The sequence below is a fragment of the Leiobunum rupestre genome, chromosome 8, assembly GCF_980474605.1.
Source record: "Leiobunum rupestre chromosome 8, qqLeiRupe1.1.hap1, whole genome shotgun sequence".
NCBI lineage: Eukaryota > Metazoa > Arthropoda > Arachnida > Opiliones > Sclerosomatidae > Leiobunum > Leiobunum rupestre.
This window is the reverse complement of record NC_143391.1, coordinates 15,837,417-15,853,813: the sequence shown is the minus strand read 5'-3', so window position 1 is coordinate 15,853,813 and position 16,397 is coordinate 15,837,417. Positions and strand designations below refer to the sequence as shown.

At 42.4% G+C, this 16,397-nt stretch overlaps 1 protein-coding gene across 1 annotated transcript in view; it reads right to left on the bottom strand.

The window, feature by feature from the left end:
* Positions 1-6,741: 6,741 nt before the first annotated feature.
* LOC149932480 (uncharacterized) overlaps positions 6,742-16,397 on the bottom strand; it is a 34,666-nt gene continuing 25,010 nt past the window's right edge. Inside the window, exons 2-4 of the mRNA XM_090156496.1 lie at positions 9,014-9,219; positions 8,504-8,639; positions 6,742-7,810 (exon numbers count right to left, since the gene is read on the bottom strand). Coding sequence (XP_090012622.1) covers positions 7,710-7,810; positions 8,504-8,639; positions 9,014-9,219 — 443 coding nt within the window. The 3' untranslated portion in view covers positions 6,742-7,709. The remainder of the gene's footprint in view (positions 7,811-8,503; positions 8,640-9,013; positions 9,220-16,397) is intronic.

Sequence of the window (16,397 nt, the reverse complement as noted above, 5' to 3'; positions counted from 1 at the left end):
ATGTCCGGCGCGTTTTTCTTCTTTCGCCGGCCGCGGGAAGACCTTCGCAAATGGACGCGGAAACGACAGAATGAATTACTTGACGTGTTGCTCCGAGAATAAATATTACATTTATTAATATTGGCACCGAGCCAGACTGGCTTAGTCGTTCGGAGTCGAGAAAGCAAAAATCATCATCTCGTTTGTCTCGTATCCCGAGGATTCTCTAATTGAAGCTACCAAATGTAACGTTAAATATCTGGAAATTAACTGGAGATACGTCTAGTCCTTTTTTAATTGAGGACCTAAAACCACATCGTTTATTAAATGAAAGAGCGGATGATTTACGATAATGTCTTTTGAAGTAATTCATTCTCAAATGAAAATGTCTATCATTTCATTAGGTCCTCCAGGGAAAAGCAAATAGTTATATTTACGATTTACGAAGCGTATAGAATTGGGGTATTGGCCTATACGACTGCATTGGTGCGACTCGCCCTCCGCGTCACGATTTGTAGCGTCATTTCTCGCTGTAATCCGCGGGTTTTTCTATAGAGAAAATTTCGGAGACTTAACAAAGAAACGCGGAGAAAGGAGGAGTTTAAAAATACGAAGATCCTTAGAGATGTTTTCCAGCTTGGAAAAAGATCGAACTTTGATATCTTCGTTTTTTTTTCTTCCAGTATAGTGTCTTTTCCCTCGCGGAGTCTTTAGAAGGCGGTCTCAGTTTGGTCCCGGACGTCACGTGTCTTGGCGGCGGCGGCGGGACCCCTTTGTCCCCGACGTGGCATTAGTCAGCAAAGAGAAAAGAAGGCAAGCCTAATGGCCGAAGAACGCCCACCAATATACGAAGAACAGAGCGATCGCTACCGAAAGACCTTCGACTATACAAGTCCACGTAGCGTAGAGACTCCTTGGTAAGGAAAGCGCCTCGCGATAAAAAGGGGCTCGGGCTAAATGAAGTATGGTTGTTATGGTCTTTACGGTTAACGACTGTTTCCTCTATGAAAGAAGCCTTTAGTCTAGGCTCCCCTTTGTCAAAAACCCGAACCCCTTCCCCCTCAGATCTCCCTTCGCGCGGCTCCGTTATTTCCCCGCTTCTTAAAAGAGCGCGAGTAAAGGAGAATGTCTTTCGCCGGATCAAAGGGCTATTAGAGTAGCGGTGCCGGAACACGCCGCCAGTACAATCATCCTCCCCTCTTTTCCACGGCTACATCGAAAACCTATCGAAGACAAATCAAACGACCAAGAAATTTTTGGCTTTAGCTGATCCCCGCGTTTTCTTTCTTTCCTTTGGAATGTGGCTTTTTTATACACGCTCCAACCTGAAAAAAAAAACGTAACGGGTACAAGAACGGCCGCGGCGCTAAAGTCCTTGGGATAAACATCACGTTCCGTTACAAATAAAAAGAAAAAGCTTCTTTTATTTGTAAAATCCTTTAGGCCTCGGCGCGAGTTTCCATCGGCAAACGCCCCCAGGAATTGACGGATCAATCAAAGGCGGATAATTGCGAAAAGAAAAGGAGGGCCAATTTTAAATCGCTCCGCAAACCTATATTTCAAAGAAGAGGGAAAACCCAAACAAGCCTAAGGTCTCGCTCTAAAGGCTCTATTTTTTCATCTTTCAATTTAGTATACTCTCTACGGTTAAAGGCCTTAGCTATAGTTGTTCCCCGTAGGTAAATGAGGACCCGTCATACCAGGCGTAAATGGCTGGATGGAAGTGAAGAAAAAGTTTAAAATTCCGGGCGTATAACAATTGATAAGGAGCCCCCGCGAGTTTCGTCCCTGGCTAGTTTTAAAAGTTAATTATTTTAAAGCTCCGGTGTCGGAGAAGCGCTTCCTTTTGTCGTCACGCTCGCGAGCGGCTCTCTTTTCTCTTCGGAGACAGCATCTTCATTTCACGGATCAATTCCTCCTAATGAAGGCTTTTCTTCGCGGAACATGTTGCCTTATTCTCCGTCGCGAGCCCGCCTTCTTCGCTATACATCGTGACAGGGTCCTCCGCTTATTAGAACCAGACTGGGAGACTTAATTTTAAAAATTTCCTTAATTTATATACGGTGTCTAACCGAGGTACGACCTTCGTTTCGTTTCTTGCCAAGTTATAATCCCCATCGCCTAATCCAATAAACTCTCCCCCCCCCTCGCCTGGAAAATGACGTAAAAGTTTAAATCGAAATAAACAATCATTAAGCCCGCGGAAGATTCGCTTAAGAGGCCTTTTAAGTCCATAATCATCTATTAAGAAAATGACCGACTTCTTAATTTATTTACCGAGCGAGATAGGGAAAACGGGTATTAAGAGACGAGGACTACCGCGAGAAAAAATAGTCGGCTATCGACTAGGGTAGAGTGGTATTTCTTAAAAGCTAAGCGCTTATGAGAAAGCCTATTAAACGCGCTTTGTCCCTAACTGCTTAAGAAGATAGACGTCGCTATATGGAAACAAGCGTCGGAAAGGCATTTACCTAAATAATCGTTCGACGGAAGAAGGTTCTCCCCTCGACGGAGTGGAGTGGAGAGCCGCTATCTCCGTTTCCATCCTGGGCTCGCGGATCGACGCATCCTCTCGCTCCTCAAGTCGTAAAAGGGTGCGAGAGGCCGGCGGACTTTTCTTAAAAGTGGCTGCCTTAATGCGCGGGCGGCCCGCTCTCGAGTGTCAGAAAGGGGATCCGCTAACCTCTTTGATAGGAGCCAAACGCTTTTAGCGTAATTGACCGGAAGATAAATATGCGAATTTTTGCCGACACCAGCCAGTCCTTTATTCCACCCCAGAGACACATTTTTAGCTTTTCTTTTTTCGACCCTTATTTCGAATCTATCCCTACACTTTCTCTCCGTTTGCGCCCGCGCGTCTGTTTGTGAGAGAGTGCCAGTCTTTTTTATTGCGTGGCTTTAGAGATTGTACAATGTGTACTCGGGGAGAGGGAATGAGCGCCTCCCCCTACTAAGAAAAAGCGCAATAAAAGGTAACGTCGACGTTAGAGTGTGTGTGGCGGGATCCACGCCTTCGTCTCTATATTTTTTTTCTCACCGACCATATAATTTTTTTCTTCTCTTTGCGCTATTCAAGTTCTCTATTCTATCCCCGCGAAAGAAACAAAATTAACCGAAAAGAAATAAATTTCGGGCAGGTTTTGCTTTTTCTTTTACGACCCTAGTCTATAATAGATGGGCACGAATTTTTCAGTCTAATGAATTTTTCAGGGTTTTCCGAGAAAGAGAAAAAGCGGTATAAAAGAAAATGCAAAATAAACCCGCCAATAGTCCAACGAGCCGCCGCCCCACAGCCAGACCTCTCTCTACTCCGTTTTTTTATCCGTTTAGAGCTTTATACTTTTAGCCTCGGAAATCCTATAAAAGCAGACAGCGCGCGGTTTTTCAAACGATTTAAAAACTTTATTTTTTTTTCATTTTAAACTACCGAGTTTCGGTAAAAGAATTTGACGCTGGGATTTTGCGCCTTTTGTGTGTCCCGTAATACTAACGGAGCCGCGTCTCTGTCTCCAGCCACCAATTCAAAGCGAATCCGACAAAAGCCGGATGCGTGGCCAGGGCGGCTTCGAATAATCGAAGCCCTCGATTTATTGGTATCCAACAGCGAGGAAAACCAATTTCTGTACTCGTTGTTCAAACAATTAGGGACCATAATACTTATACTCTTCACGGCCACATTTTCAATCGAACTTCGCGTATGCCGTCGCAGGCGCTAATTACTTCAAGAAAAGTTTGGAGTGTTGGCGTATACGGTCTGCCGGCCGATACACGATTCAAAGCGCCCAAAATGGCAACCTAATGCGGTTGATATTGTTACGTAATTTTTTGCACTTTATATTTCAGTAATTTTTAATTTTGGGTTTTTTAATTCAATAAAAACTTCTCAACTGATATTTAGTATATCATATTTAATCTATAAAAACGTGAAAAAATACCTTTTGGCGTAAAAATGTACTTCGTGTTTATCTTTGTTCTTTTGTCGAACAGTATCATCCACTCTTAGCGATACTTGTTTTTTTTTTCAAATAACCTTGGCCGACTCCCTTAGTGTGATTGGTTTACGGGGGCTAAAAACCACGCTTTTTACCGATCCTCTAAAATCTACTATCCATGATTTAACTAATACTTTTTTTAACAATATAATAAAAATTATGATTTTAAAATGCTACATAAAGGTTTAAAAAATTTAAAATAGTAGAATTTAAACGCGTGTAGAAGTGTTCAACTCGCGTTACATCAGTGTACAGGAAGAGGTTAACTACCAGGGTTCATTTTGCCTACTGGGCGATCGTAGAGCTGGGGATTTATGAGAAGGACTAAGCGCTATAGACGCTCTTTGAAGCTTTCCATCGAGCGAGTGAAGGTTCAAATAGAGTTAACGTTAGGAGCGAGAGCGCGCGAATCGGAAGTGATTGAAACACGCCATATGGGACTCAATTTCCGATATTAGAGGACCCACAGTCCGTGCCTGCGTATTGTAAATATTACACTTCATTAAGGATGCGGAGATCTCGCAACACTATACGCGTGACTAAACTCCCGGCTTGTTCAGCGCCGTCGAGTGGTGACCGCGCGATATACTGGCTCTCATCATCAGACATTATGTTTTCCGATTCGTAGGATAGGTACCTATATTCTCTAAACCGAAAATGCGAGAGCTAATAGTAATCGAAACACGGCCTTCCTCCAAGAGGGATTTGAAATTCAGCGACCGATTCGTGGCCATTTAATTGCGTTATGGGCGAACCAACCACGGAGAATAAACAGTGTATAGTGGGCACTTCCCTCTTATTGCACGCGTATTAACTCTCGAGGTCGAATCTACATATTCGGTATATCCGTACGTTATTCGCGAAATGTCACGATCTACAAACGCGGAATAAGAAAATCGAACCGTATTTATGTTCCAACTGGCCAAGAGATTGAAGGCTTTGGCTAAAACGACTGGCTATCCTAACCCTAAATCTCCCGTACTTTCCTCCGTCGATTGTCAACGTATACGTCGAATGATACGGTCGGTTCGCGACTATACCAATAGGAAAGGGATCAGCGGTGACATCCACGAGAGAGTGAAGGAAAGAAGGTTTCTTTATTACGACCCGAGTTGTACGTGTTGCTGATAATGCCATCTTATTTTGAAAAGCCGTCTCGTATATATCCGTGTCTTGGAAAATGTCGCACGCCGCGACCCCTAGGAGTGAAGGAATGCGCCAAAACTAACTGAACACTTTCATTTGATGTTTTTGTTTTTAGACCTTCCTCCCTTATTTCTTCTTTTAGCGGCTCATTCGCCGCTCACGGGTCAAAGACAAAACTAGCCAGAAAAACTTTAGATACGATAAGGGGCTCCCGTATATTCGGTCGGAGCAAAGTGAACTAATGGATCTCGTATCTGTTTCCTTTTTGGAGGCCGAAACCTTTTTCCTCGCTAGCGTTCGTTTGTAGCGAAGCGTGAGAGAGCGGACTACGTTGGCCATTCTTTCAAGATCCAGGCGCTCGCCCTCTCCGGAAAGATCGAATGTTATTTTAGATATTTTGGTCTTTGGCCTGATATACTTAATATCCTAGCGGCGTGTCCTCCGCAACTACAGAAGTAAACACATCTTTCGCTCTTCTCTTTCGGACTTGACGCTGCATTATTTCGTTATATCCGGAAATTTATATTTTTGGGCAGAGAGACGCCAAAGAGAAAGAGGCGGCGTTATTGGAGAAGGGACTCCCGGATTTCTTCTTCGAGTCTGCGTGACCGGAAATTTTGCCAATTTTGGCAACATCAAACCTTAGCCCGGCGTCTTCTTCGGTAGGATTTGGTCTTACCCGAAAGCGTGTCAATTTAGAGAGAGTCTGAGAACGAGGAAAAGAAAAGGATGTCGCCACCCCTTCTAGATTTTTCAGGTGCTATCGCGGGCCAGGGCGATTCGTTACACCCTATATGTGGGATACAGATCAACGGACAAATAAAGGAACAAAGAGAAAGGTTTTTGGCTTTATACGGAAAGCTATCGAAGAGCGTTTTACCGCAAAATTGCTCAATTACTCGGCAATAACCCATTAATGGGACTGGACCTTCGGTGCTTTGCTTTATAGAGCCGCTAAGACGTGAAAAGGAAAGGTTTTCGAGAAAATAAACCCGAGTTGCAAAAACTAATAGTCAAGATTATGAGGTCGGCAGGGTGACCAGACTTCCTATATTTCCTATATTTTCCTATATTTTTAATGCTTTCCTATAAATTCCTTTATTTTCACCCATTTTCCCATATTTTCCTATAATTTCACGATCTTTTAAAAATGAGTGTTCAAAAAATTCTCAGTATTCTAGGTGATTCGAGTCAAAGTATACCGATATGCAATAATTACATTATTATTTTCCTATATTTTCCTATTTAGTTTAATATATTTTCCTATAATTCGCTTATTTATATTCCTATATTTTCCTATAATTCGCCTCTAAAATTCCTATTTTTCCTATAAAATTTGCCAAGCCTTTCCCTGGTCACCCTGGGTCGGTTAGTTTTAAAGCCAAGTACATTTTTAAATCCAGAGTGATTTAGAATGGACACGTAGGTGATGTTCTTCTAAACGCAAAAATATCTTGTTTAAAGAGAAAAAGGTCAGAAATTATTGGAAATATTAGTATTAGTTTTAGTGTGATATGTGTTAAGCCAACGACAGAACCCAAAATGATAACGTTATTTTCAACTGTTTAAATATTTTAATGACTTTCATTTGTTTATATTTGAGCCACGTGGTGATTCGGAACCTTCATTATTATTATTATTATTTTAAATTGTCCATATTTGTTTATCTCTCCACCGAAGCTCCATCGAAAAACAATTCTTAAAATAAACTTTATTTTATAAACACTGTTACCCATTAATTTTTTTTAAATAAACTTGATTTTTTTCCTCATTTTATGTACACAAAGTTTTAGTTTTTTTTAAATAATTTCCTTAATTATCGCATCGGCCACGCACACATGGACGAACACAAATACACAACTAGGGAGCAGATTATTGAGTCTTCTTTTAGTTAGAGTTCTTTCTTTCCATTATTATTATTTCTTTTTATATAGATGTATACTCCATCCTGAGCGCGAGCTGATACAAAGAAAACGAAAAGAAATTTCGAAGCGCAAAAACGGAAAAAGCAAATCGGAAAAGATTGCTCGATGGGCGTTGGCATCGAAAACCTAAATCGGCGGGAGAAGTAAGGTGGGGAGCGCCCTCCAGGAGAAAGAAAATGAACTGATTAATTCATAAACGCAATCTGTACGTTATTCCCGTTAGAATACGAGGATGAAATGGAGATAAGCATTCCGCGGAGAACGGGCGGGAGGGTTCGCCAAATTATAAAGTGAAAAAAGAGAGGATCCGTCAGGCCTACACGAGCTATTCTATTTTCTCCGACTCTAGAGAATGGAAATTTCGGAAAAGTGAGAGGGTAAAGATAAGCCGAGAGTTTTAAAACGGAAGAGAAAGAGAATACGAAATGAAAGATATGGATGGGAGAAAGGAAACTATATAGGAGAGAGGAGATTTCGTTCGTGAAAATTAAAGAGTAACAGAACTCATTTTTTTTTCGCAAGGCACACGGCTTTGATATCAACCCTCAGACCCCGATTTTTTTTTGTTGCTTATAATTCGAAAACTGCCAAACGGAAAACGAAAAGGCTTTTTATTCCTTCTTTTTTTTTTGGTAACAACACACAGCGGTAAAATGTTTTGTTTAGCTCAGAAAGGGCGAACGAAAAGAGACGTCCACATAAGGAAGAGAGTCGAGATTAGGAGAGGATAGGAGGAGGAAGAGAATCCGCCTTGCCCGTCCGATACCTCTGTGCAAAGAGAGAAAAACAGACGCCATTACGCGCTTGGTGGCTTTCCCGGCTACGCTTCGGAAAAAGCTCCAAATCCAGATAAGAATGGACAACGAGTCGATAAACACAGGCAGAGTTTCGGTGACTGCGTGCCAACAACAACACGGTGCAAAAGATAGCGACGCGACGCGGACAATCGCCAATTTCAAGGTCTGGGAAAGGGTACATTCTACGCTAACCATTTCGTAAAAAGCGATTTTCAGTCGAACGCGATTTGATTCTAAAGAAATCGACTATCGTCGAACGAGAATGGGAACAAATGAAAATTCAATACCGCGATCTGCAAAAAATAATGGATGCTTGGGAGGATGCGATGCCTACTACAAACTACCTTTCGCATTCGTATCTCGAAAATAAAATTCAAATTGATCAAAAGTATACGCGAAAGGAAAATATCAAAAGTCCAAATAGGAAGCGATAAAATAAGCTTGAAAGCCAGTCAGCCTCGTTCGTGCACGCGACCGAGGGACGAGGACTTGACAAATACTATTCAAATGAAGCGAGCAAAAACATACTTCACCGCACGCGTAAATTTCTAGCCACGACAGACTTCGTGCAAAGAGTCCGTACCGTTAGTGAAGAGAAACCGTGTCATAAATCTAAGCGTGAACGTGAAAAAAAGGCGAGCAGTGAAAGAGACGGATTCTTTACCTTGAACGTTGACAATCGCTTCGGCCGAAACCGTCTGGAAGGAAGGGGCGTCGGCGGACACTTCGCAGCGATAAAGACCACTCGTATCCATATTGACGTCTCGTATCACGACTGTTCCATTTAGAGATCTTTCTCCCTGTAAATAAATCGTGTAAACAAAGATGGAAACACGAAATAGAATCTATCACCAATAATTCGAATGTCAATAAATATCGGATAAATCGTCAATCGCTTTCGACATGATTCTTTTTCGACTTAAAGAGCGCGACAAAGTATAAAAAGATTACAAGCAGCCAAAGGGTGCTGCGGAAACAAATTTAATAACGCGCGATGTATTACGATTTGTCGTCTACGTGTTAAATAAAACAAAAGAAAGGAAATGGTAGCAAAGGAGAACATTTATTTTTCATTTCGTTTCTTAAAAAAAGGCGAACGCGGGGGGGGGGATAAGGAAGATGGGAGATTTAGGGAGGGGTATAAGTGGTTTGGGGGGTTGCGATGGTGACTAACATCGATGTCGATGCCTTCCAAAGGGAAGAACTGTGACGGTGGACGGTCGATGGGAACGAACCGGTAGAACTCCACCTCGTCACGGTACCACTTAATGGAATAGAGTTCGTCGTTTTCCAGGTCGTAAGAACACGACATCCTGACGATTTGGCCCAGGGACACCGTCTCCGGAATGTGGAGTGACACGAGCCGTAACCCGAAAGCACCTTCCCAGCGATGCCCGGAGCGCACGGAGCACGTTGGAGCGAAGGAAGAGAGAAAGCGAAACAGGACGCAAAAGGACGAGGGAAAAAAGAGATAAAAAACAAAGATATATTAGAGAGATAAATCGCTTTATAAAAAAGTGAAATGGAGTTCAAATTGAATTGTAAGAAACGAAAGATTTTTTTTACAGAAACGTTTCCTCCCCCCCCCCCCAACTCCCCGTCTAGGTCCCCGGTAAAGCGTCCTTTTCCATTCTTACATCCGCGATTTATATATATTTTTCGCCTCATCCCGAGAAATCCGCTTTTGTTCGTGCAACACGGCAATAAACAATAAAGAGTCCGTTAGATTTTCCTTTGAGGCGCGGATGATAAAAGGGATGCGAAATCCTTTGACCCCTTTTATCGAAATTGACTATTTTTCCAAGCAAACCGAGTAACGAGGTTGAGGAAAACGCGCCACTCCCATCCGACGAAGGGTAGGATCGTGGGAGGTTGCGAGGATAAAAAGAGCGACATCCCATAACCCGGCGACAACGAAATGGGAGGCCCATTAGAACGGAATTGACAACGCTTTTATTCCGCTCTTAGCGTTGGTCTTTTCACTTCGATTATTTAAAAATAAACTGTAGCTTTCTACTCCTCCGAAAATCGACGGAAAAAAAGCGAGATCAATAGAGATCTCCAATCGTAACCTATTTCCATCTTAAGAGCGAGAGCCAGATTCGAAACTGGAGTTCGATAATATTTCCGAGTTACTAGGTAAAAAGGGCCGTACTCACCGCGAGATATACGGCAAGAAAGCGCGGAAAAAAAACAAACATAAAATTAGGCTATTGTTTCGACACGCGATAAAGGAAGCGAGTTTCAAATGCCACTTTTATCCGTAATAAAAAATGGAACAATACTGTCTGGAGTAGATAGGCTAACAATGGGAAAAACGATTTAGCTTTGTATTTTATCGGTTTTTTCTTTCTGCTTTACATTTTGATGATCGGAAAAATCTCTTCCTAACAAGGAAGGCCGTTCGACCATTCTCTTTTTTTTTGCGAAGGCGGATTAATTCCATTGTTTTTATTTGGTATTAAAAAATAAAATGAATATTTTCTTTCCGGTACGTATACTTTGTTTAAAGTGTTTTATTTTGTAACAATGGGAATCGATTTATGGTAATTTGACTTGACTATTAAGTCGCGTTCCGAATAAAATTGAAAAAATAGTTTCGTAGATTCGCTTTCAGATTTCTATTTCGATCGCGTAACATTTATTTCTCCGACTTAAATGTATTTAATAGTTCGCTACTTGGATGCATTTTAAAATAGAAAATAGCTCACGCCCGCCGTAATACAAACCTGAATTTGGTGATAATGTACTGATAGTTTTCGCTTCAGAAAACAAATTACAAAAGTATGCTAACAATTCGTTGTCTCAAATTCCTTAAACGAAACCGTCCGTATTAAACAAAGTACCATTCGCTATTAAACTAAGCAACGTAGCGTTTCAAAAAAAAATGCAATTTCTAGGTAAAGGGACACCTCATTCTCTATGGGTAAAAAATACAAAACTGGGCGTTTCGGGGATATTAAGGCTAGACGCAAAATTTCCCCTCGAATAATTTAACAGCGGTCATTAGCTAGGCTGGGCGCACGCGAGGGTCGAGGCGGACGAAGAGGGCCCAATATTATACGCTACCGAAAACAAAACGGGCTAAAGACATCAAAAACTCATCAAAAACGACCCCATTTATCAACGTCTTGTTCGGGAGCGCGTGAATATTGCGGGAAAGGTGTCTCCTCTATCAAGGGCTTGTCACTATCTCAGCTCACCCATGAAACAACCCCCGGCCCCCGCGCTTCACTCTTCACTGTAAAAGGCAGCTCCTTTCCTCTTTATACTGCCAGCTAAGATATAACGTATATCTCTTTTATTTTTATACGACGACCCGCCTCACCCGCCAATGTACCAGGGCTCTTTTTTTCTTCGCCGAAAGGGGAACTACGTCACCGAACAGTTTAATAATAATAGAATAGCATTCGGTTGGCCTTTAGCGGCGTTATCCGGTGATGAGGCCAATTCAACTATAACCGTCGCTGTATCGCGCTCGCCTTTTTTTTATTTGAAGCCTTTTTGGTTAGAATAAAAAGGGGTTCTCTCACTCTCCGTTTCGGATGGCGAGTCAAAGAGGGTCGCGGGGTGGGTGCCGCCCCCGATACGCCACGCTCGAGACCCATAAGATACGGAAAAGAATAAATCCATAGGAAATATAAGAAAATGTTAATGTAACGATAGCGTGGAAAAGAAATGGCTCCTCGGATTTCGTATTGCTTTTTAGTTTCGAACGTTCGGCCCTCGGAAATATTACATTTCCTACGTCCCCCATTCCCTGTCTCCCTCTTCTCTTTCCAAATCGAAACCGAAAAATACTGGAATGGAAAGAGAAAAAAAAGGGGTGACAGAAAACTCTATCGTTCGGCGAATAAAATGTGTTTAAAGTCCGCGCGTCCGAGTGACTTTCCATTTTCCAGAGGAACCCGAAAAGTATTTTAGCCACGGAGCCATGAATAGGTTAAGAAACTAAAAAGTGTTTCGATGGGCTGAAATAGTTTATCACCGCTCTCGGTCTTTCTCGTCGCGGATGGAGACAACGCGAGAGTCGGTTGTAGTGGCGCGGAATATACGGGACAGATTGTGGGGATACAATTTCTTACGTACGTCGCGACGAAAAGAGCTCAAAGGCGATTGCCGGAATTGCGATAAAACGTATACCAGTTTCTCGCGGCGCAAAAAAAAACTGAAAATAGGTCGAGCCGGCTTACAGCTCGTTAAGTTCGATAGAACGTGGAAACTTTCTGAAATTTTCGTCTTCCCCCAGCGCCCATCAGACGCTCGCCGAGCTATACGTATCTCCTCCGGTTCGCCAAAATTGAGCGGGAGCGATAAACATTGGCCTACAAAGATACTAAAAACCTAGCGAAGGGGAAAAACGTCTTCGAATAAAAGACTAAACGTACCCGAGAAGGCACTGGCGCGGCCAGCGTATTATTATATTGGGCCGACTCTCTCTCTCTAAAAGGGGTTTCCTTCCAACGACGAATGAAAAGAAAAAGGTAGAAAAAATGATTCTTTTTGGGCAATTTCGTTTGCCCGGAGTCGGTGGTCAAATTGGTACGCCACTTTACGCTATTTTCCTCATCATTGGCCTAAGGGTCGACTCCCCTTTAAACCGGCAAGGCGAGCCACCCCGTAAGTATAAAGACATTTTTTCCCGTTTTCCAATGATACAGTTACAGCGCGCCGGCGGTACGTACGATAAACTCGTATATCAAGAAACGAATACAGCGTCACTGGCGTCGAATTTTTGAAACAATAATAAAGCGGATTGATCTCGCCGGAAGTATGCGGGGGAGTTAGAATAGAAAAGGAAAAATCGAGTTTTTTTGTGCCTGGGAGCTTCAAAAACTTTACGAGATATATGTACGGAGTGTTTTTCGGGGAGGAAGACAAGAGGCGAAAGGATGAGAAAGAGAATCTATAGAAAGAGTCGAATCTTGGTATACTGGAGGTTTTATGATAAGCAAACAAGGTTGGCGTAAAAGCCAGCGATGGTGGCTGCCCCGAGGGCTCTGGAGGGCGGTTTTCGATATACACCCAAACGCGGGATCAAAATTGATTTTATGACAATGCACCCGGGTCGGCACGAACAATCTTAAGCCGAAAGAAGTGGAAAATCGAAAGCACGCGGTTGGTCTTTCACAGTTCTAAGGTCTCCGACAACGCCCGCGAGCGTTTTATTTCGCCTTTCGGTTAGAAATATAGCTGTATTGGTAAAAAATGAACCCGGGCTGACTCGGGCGGAAATTGCCGCGCTCCCAACTTCCGCTCTTCCGGGACACGAGTCGCTCGAGAAACTTCGTGGAAATGTAAAGTTTTAGCAGCGGCGCGCTTGACTTATTAAATGCCAGATAAATAAATGCGAATTCCCTCGTTTCTTATACCAATAAAACTACGAAACTGTATTAAAAGTTCAGAGCTTTGTTTAGACTCCGGAGACCTTTTTTACATAAGCTACGATGCTTTCGCTAATAAACCTTCCCGCCTTACTAAACTTAACGGAGTCGAGGGAAAATAAACTTAAAATTAAAGTTCAATTCGGTATTTCCCGACGTTTTTCTTTTCCTCTCTATGTAAGTAAAAAAGATTACACGAGCCGCTGTTCCAAACACGTACGCCCCCCCCCTCTACAAAAATCGAATAAAATGAAAATAGACATAATATAGAGAACGTTGAAAAGTCTCGTAAAACTTTATCCCACCTCAACGTTAGAAAAGTAATCAAAATACACCGCGCAATCGCCATCCGTCGTTTGTAAAGGCCGACCCACTAGGAAAAAATATACCTCTCGTCACGCTGTAAGGTAAGTAGAAGAACGCGTACCGTCTACACCCTGGATGTCAGGCTTCCCTAAGTGCCTTTAGCTTTTTCGTTCTAACGGTATATCTCCCTTAAGAAAGTGGAGTACTAGACCCTTTCCAATGACGCTTCTCTCAAAATTGCGATGGGCAACTCGGGTTCGGGATGGATCTGGAGCCGGGCTGATCCGCGACTCGGCAAAGGCAAAGGCGTATATCAAAGCCCGCGATTTCGAAAAGCGACTTCTCTAATAGCTTCGGGGATACGCGCCACTCCTCCGATTCCTACAAGTCCATCCGCCTCGTAATATACACCCCAGCCCCTTTTTCTCAGGGCATTTCCAGCTTCGAAAGCCAGTCGCGGCATTTTCCACCGCTTCGAATTTTCGTTTCTGCTATTGAAGAAGTCATTACCGCGTACGAAATGAAGAAGAAAGAAAAATTGCCGAAATGGAGAAAGGTGGCTGGGACCGCGTGGTCTAGAATATCTTAGAGCCCGCAGCCCCTAAAAAAAGAAATCGGCTTAGAGGAAGAAATAACTTTCATCCCTCCACTCTCTCTCTCTTTATCTTAGCCCCTTCCTCTGTTACCCGCATACGGAGAGAGAGAGCCTTCGAAGAAGTCAAGGTTCAGCGAATAAAATTCCAGTTTTGAATTGTATCTATATTCGGTACCTAATATGGCGCGAGCTTGGTTTAAAAAAATGAGAGATTATAGACGGGCCCGCGCCCGGGAAGCCTTCCCGCGACGGAATGAAATATGGGGCCGGAACGAAATATAAGTAGAAAAACATTATAGCAGCTAGCGGGTTATGGGATGCCGTAAAGAAAAAAAATCGGTGTGGGAGGGGTGCGGCGAAAATGGGACGAAAATCATACACTACCATACGTCAAATTGCGATTGCATCGGCAAAAAAAAACAGCGTAACAATTTAACTCCTAGTAAATGGAAAACGGGTGGTGGGGGTGGGTATTTATTCTCTCTTTTTCAAGAAAATACGGACATTCAAATGAACAATAAATCAAAGGATTATTTCGGAATTAAAAGCTCTAAAGAGTCGGGAAAAGCAAAACCGGGAAGCCGTCATTATTTAAAATTATTTTCCTATCTATCCGAAAAGGCGCGAGAAAGAAAAAGATGAAAGGAACCATAATTTCCGACTAAATCCTCGCGGCTTAGAACTTATACCCTCGTCTACAACGTCGCCTTTTTAATAGGTAGCGGTGGAGAATAACGCGGAACAAAAATAAAACAGATCGCGTTCCAATTCAAATTGAAATGAATAGCCATACTCTATAGACTGAAATCTGTTTCGCCTTCGTCTTGACTTTGTCGATGCTAAATCACGTAATTTAACAAGTCACGTACCGGACGATATAAAATAGAAAACTTCTATACAACCGCGGAAAAAATAAAATATACGAAGTTGGAAAGAATTCTCGGGCTAAGAGGGTTTGACAATCAGGATTGCTCCTCCATTGTAGGGAAAAAACGGTCGCCGGTGCTCTGACGGACGAGGGACCTTCAGCCGCGGGTGTTTTAAAAAGTTTCGGCTTCCACTTCCTCCAGAATCGTGAGCTGCCTAAAAAGTCTGCTACAGAATGAAGAACCGCGATTTCTTAGGAAGGATTTTGGCTTTTTGGTCGTTCCTCTCGGAGAAAAACAAGATTTGGACTAAATAAAGACCCCTGGGCGTTCAGTTGATAAAAAAAGTAACTTAATAGACTACCGGACATACCTGGTAATTTTCGTAGACAAACGTATTTTTTTCTTCTTATTTTTGTTACCACAACTAATATATAACAGAAACTACAACTAGGGCTCGTATTTCCGAAACTAAGTCTAACGTATTAGAACTTGGACAAAGTCAATTAGGAATTTATACGGCTATATATACAGTGCCTTGTAATTCGGGCTTCAGCCAATACATCAAGCTATCGTGGCGTGTATTAACCGGTATTTGGACATTAACCGTGTATCTTAAGGCGTACGATTAGTTAGCGTATTCTATTAGCGTATATTCATAATGAAACTCATTAACGCAATTAGGTTAAAAATGTATTAAAAACGAAATTTAATTTGGGTAATTTTAACTCAAAGGAGTGTAAATATCTCCGCAGGGGTTGCAGCTGCGAGCCGCATATTTTACCTATTTCGAGTTTAAAATAAATATTTTTCCGCTTCTGATCGAGTATTGTAATTAAGAAAGACGGGGGACTTTATTTCGAATGGGGGAGGGCACGATCAAGGTTGAAAGGGCGTTTTCTCGACCCTCCGCGACCGCTGAGCTATTTCGTCTGGCGATTTATGGAAGCAATTAAGTAATGCCCTTTCGTTTACCCCTCCCGCTTTCGCCCACGAATATAAAAGGGACAAAATTAATTTGACTACAGAAACAGTTCTCTAGGTGACTGTGCCGCCCCCCCCTTTCGACGATCGCCGGAGGGGAAAATTAAGGCTAATGTCCCGACGGTTTATTTTTGATCATCATTTGTACGAAACCTAATTTATTTTCGCCAGTTAAGAGAGAAGGCGAAGGCGTTTCGCTGCGCTATAAGTAATGGCCGATCAAGTGGCGCCCCCTCATTTACTCCTATTTTTAAACGTAAGTTACTAATCTTACGTCCCCTTCCTACGAATTAGAAAATGAAACAGTAACCGTTAAAAAACCTCAAAAAGAACACTTTGGTTTTTTGTAAAAGAACGGAATGTCACGAAAAGAAATAAATTGTATCATTTCTATAAGGTCATTTTAAAAACATTAGCCAAAAA